We start from the raw sequence: 3139 nt of genomic DNA, 5'->3' as shown, positions 1-3139 counted from the left end.
TCAAATTGACGCTTAAAATGGATCGTTATCGAGCATCAACAATGGATGCTAAAGAATTGCATAAAAATTGCAGTGCCCCTGTCCTGCTCAAAGCCAGCCCTAGAGGTGCGAATTAAGTTGTGCTGGTCATCTCGTTGCTGGATGCAATGGTGCACAGAAATTTGTAGAGGTAATGTTCTATAATCCATTCTAACGTTTCATTTATTTTTTTTTCTTGCCAGCATTCATGCATTCGAATGTTTACTTGGTCACGTTGTGTTTATCCTCATGATCGGCGCCCCTGGCATGCGGCGACACCAATCAACCTTCCCTGTATTTCACATTGACGATGAAAGATCGAAATCTTTGGTGAAAAAATGCTAGAGGTAAGAATTTATTATCATTTAACATTTAACGATCGGAGTATGATGTTTTCAAAATATTTCATTTCTAATAACCGTATATCCGATTTCGCTATCCTGGCTGACATTTGCCGATTTCGTTTCCGTTCGCTAATAAAAATACGTTAGGTTCTTTGCCGACCGTTTCCAACCGCTTTCATAGACAAGCCTTAAATCACCGTTCCCGACTACTTTCATCCCCATTTGCGAAGAAGCCCCAAATTGTGATGAACTGAAAAGAAAACAAGGAGAGGAATTGGGCAATCCTACCTTCTCCATGGTTGTGTGTCTCGCCCCAAAAAAACATTATCAGCTTGAAGAATAAAATTTGATTCATCTTTTTTGAACCAAGAGTTGATACAACAAAAAACAGAGTACTTCCAGCAGGAACTGAACATGGACAAAAACATATAGAAATCATAAGATGAGCATGCACGCATCTGCCCCATTTTTGCAATTCGATGTTTTCATATCACCAGTAACTGAAGAAGAATACACTTCTCCACTTTATTATTAACAAATGAGAAATCCATGATCACAATCAGATTAAGAACCATATACACATGGACATGACAAACAGAGCAGGCAGTATATACACACCACCCAGATCTGATAGACAGGACAGCGCATAGCGAGAGGAATGGATGGCCTCGTCCGGCATGTCTTATATGCAATTTCACGAGATCGGATCAGATCTCCTCCACCACGATCCAGTCCTCCTCCCCGTCGGAGAACTCCACAGCGATTGTGATGCCAACCATGCAGAACCCCATGTCTTCTTCTCCATCCTCATCTTCCTCGACATCATCGCCGTCCTGCCCCGACTCTTCAATTGCATCGGTGTCTCCTACTGCTAAGTCAGTGGCACGCGCCGGATCAGCTCCCTCCCCGCACAGCACGGTGACGTTGGCGTGACGGCCGACGATGAGATCGTACAGGTTAGAGAGCCCACCGTCGATCGGCGGAGCAGTTTCAAGAGAGGCACCATCGTCGTCGTCCTCGTGCCAGCTGCTGCCGCTGCCCGCCAGGTAGGCTAGCAAGGATGACGCCGAGGTGCCCTTGTAGTTTCCTGGGATTCCCAAGCTCCCGGCGCCAGCGCCGTCGACGACGCGCCAGGATACGAGGCGGTGGTTCAGCGCGACGTCGCAGGCGTGCAGCTTGTGCGCCCCCTTGGCTTTGTCCCGGGCCTTGGTGACCGGGTGGTAGTGGCAGCCCGCGCAGCGCGGTCGCCGGCACTTGCCCGTGGCCTTAGACGCGTTCGTCGGCTTGGCCGGCGCCTTCCCGAGCTCCATCGCCCCAATCGCCGCCTCCTCGCAGTCGACTGCTGCGGCGGCGACCCTGAGTAGCTTGTTGCGGTTGATCCTGACGGTGCCGTGCTGCCGTCCTTCTCTCTTCATCGTCCTCCCGATCGACGGCTTGGAGCTAGCTGATTTCTTGGTGGGTTAGCTTTGGTTGTTGTTCGGTTGAAAGGCCTCATCAATGGGGAGGAAGCGGGCGGCTGGTGTTTTCATACAACTATACAAGCAAAGGGTAGAGGACCACCACCATGTCCGTGTGTGGTTGGGCAAATGTGTGGGAGTCACCAATGTACCCAAGGGCGGTTGTTGGGATCAAATGATAGAAGTGGTGGGCAAGCAAGATTTACTAGTTGCTACCTGCCAGCATCCCGTATGGATCCGGCTCACGGGACTATATATGAAGACAAACAATGAGGTCAAGGAAACTAATTCTAGCGGATACGTACGCGGTTGCTTGACGGAATCGTAAATGGATGGTTCACACACCCACGTTGACACGGCACGTAGCTTGCAGATTGATGCCAACGACGGTGGTTGGCATAATCTAATAACAAAATTATGACATCACACAGAGAAAGGGCCCAGCAATATCTTTTTGAATTTTGATAAATCTATATCTATACATATTACTAAAACGAGTAAGGTTTCCACCTAAATTTTTGATTTGGTCCGTTTTATGTCATTGACAGGTGTGCTCTTAGTCCACCCTATATGCAAATCGGATAAACCCTTCGTCCACAACTTGATCATATAGATCCGTATAGATTAACGTATATATATCCAATACTATATCAATTTTGTCAGTAGTAGGCATATATGTATTTAACCATGCATGTCTGCCCGATCCGTTAAGGAGGGAGGATTCACTGCTACAGAAACACTAATTTGTCCCGATTGGGAAACCCTTTTTGTCCCAGCTTCCCAACCGAGACCGCCAGGCCGGGACAAAAGGGGGTCCTTTTGTCCCGGGTCTGGCAACCGGAACAAAAGGACCCTTTGGTCACGGTTGGTAACACCAATCGGGACAAAAGAGGCTGTCAGCGCCATGTGGTTGGACCAACCGGGACAAAAGGTCCCTTTTTTCCTGTTTTTCTTTTCTCAATTTTTTTATATTTCAATTATACTTTCGCATTTCAATTAAACTTATGTATTAGAATTCAGTGTGTATGATCTCCACTAATATATACATATACATATATAGTTACTTATATAATATCTGTCCTATATAGTTTTCATATATAAAGTAATTCACTTATATATATGTATATGTATACACATATCTATATGTGTGAATTTCTTTACATATGAAAATGTTTAGCACTAATATTATATAAACATATATATATACATATATATTATTGGAGAGCTTATATATATAATACATACATACTCATAAATAGATATATAATACATACATCCACACATATATATATTTACGTAGGTATATTCGTTCTTAATTAC

At 45.0% G+C, this 3139-nt stretch overlaps 1 protein-coding gene across 1 annotated transcript; it reads right to left on the bottom strand.

Moving 5' to 3' along the window:
* Nucleotides 1-844: 844 nt before the first annotated feature.
* On the bottom strand, nt 845-2041 carry LOC120665913. The gene has a single exon (XM_039945634.1). It carries the CDS (start codon nt 1775-1777, stop codon nt 1070-1072), a length of 708 nt encoding a protein of 235 aa, XP_039801568.1. The 5' UTR covers nt 1778-2041; the 3' UTR covers nt 845-1069.
* Between the last annotated feature and the right edge of the window lie 1098 nt (nt 2042-3139).

This window comes from Panicum virgatum, chromosome 3N, assembly GCF_016808335.1.
Source record: "Panicum virgatum strain AP13 chromosome 3N, P.virgatum_v5, whole genome shotgun sequence".
Taxonomy (NCBI): Eukaryota; Viridiplantae; Streptophyta; class Magnoliopsida; order Poales; family Poaceae; genus Panicum; species Panicum virgatum.
This window is presented reverse-complemented; position numbering and strand designations above follow the sequence as displayed.

Excerpts from the sequence above, each read along its gene's own strand:
- LOC120665913 (XM_039945634.1), bottom strand. The coding sequence starts at position 1,777 with ATGAAGAGAGAAGGACGGCAGCACGGCACCGTCAGGATCAACCGCAAC.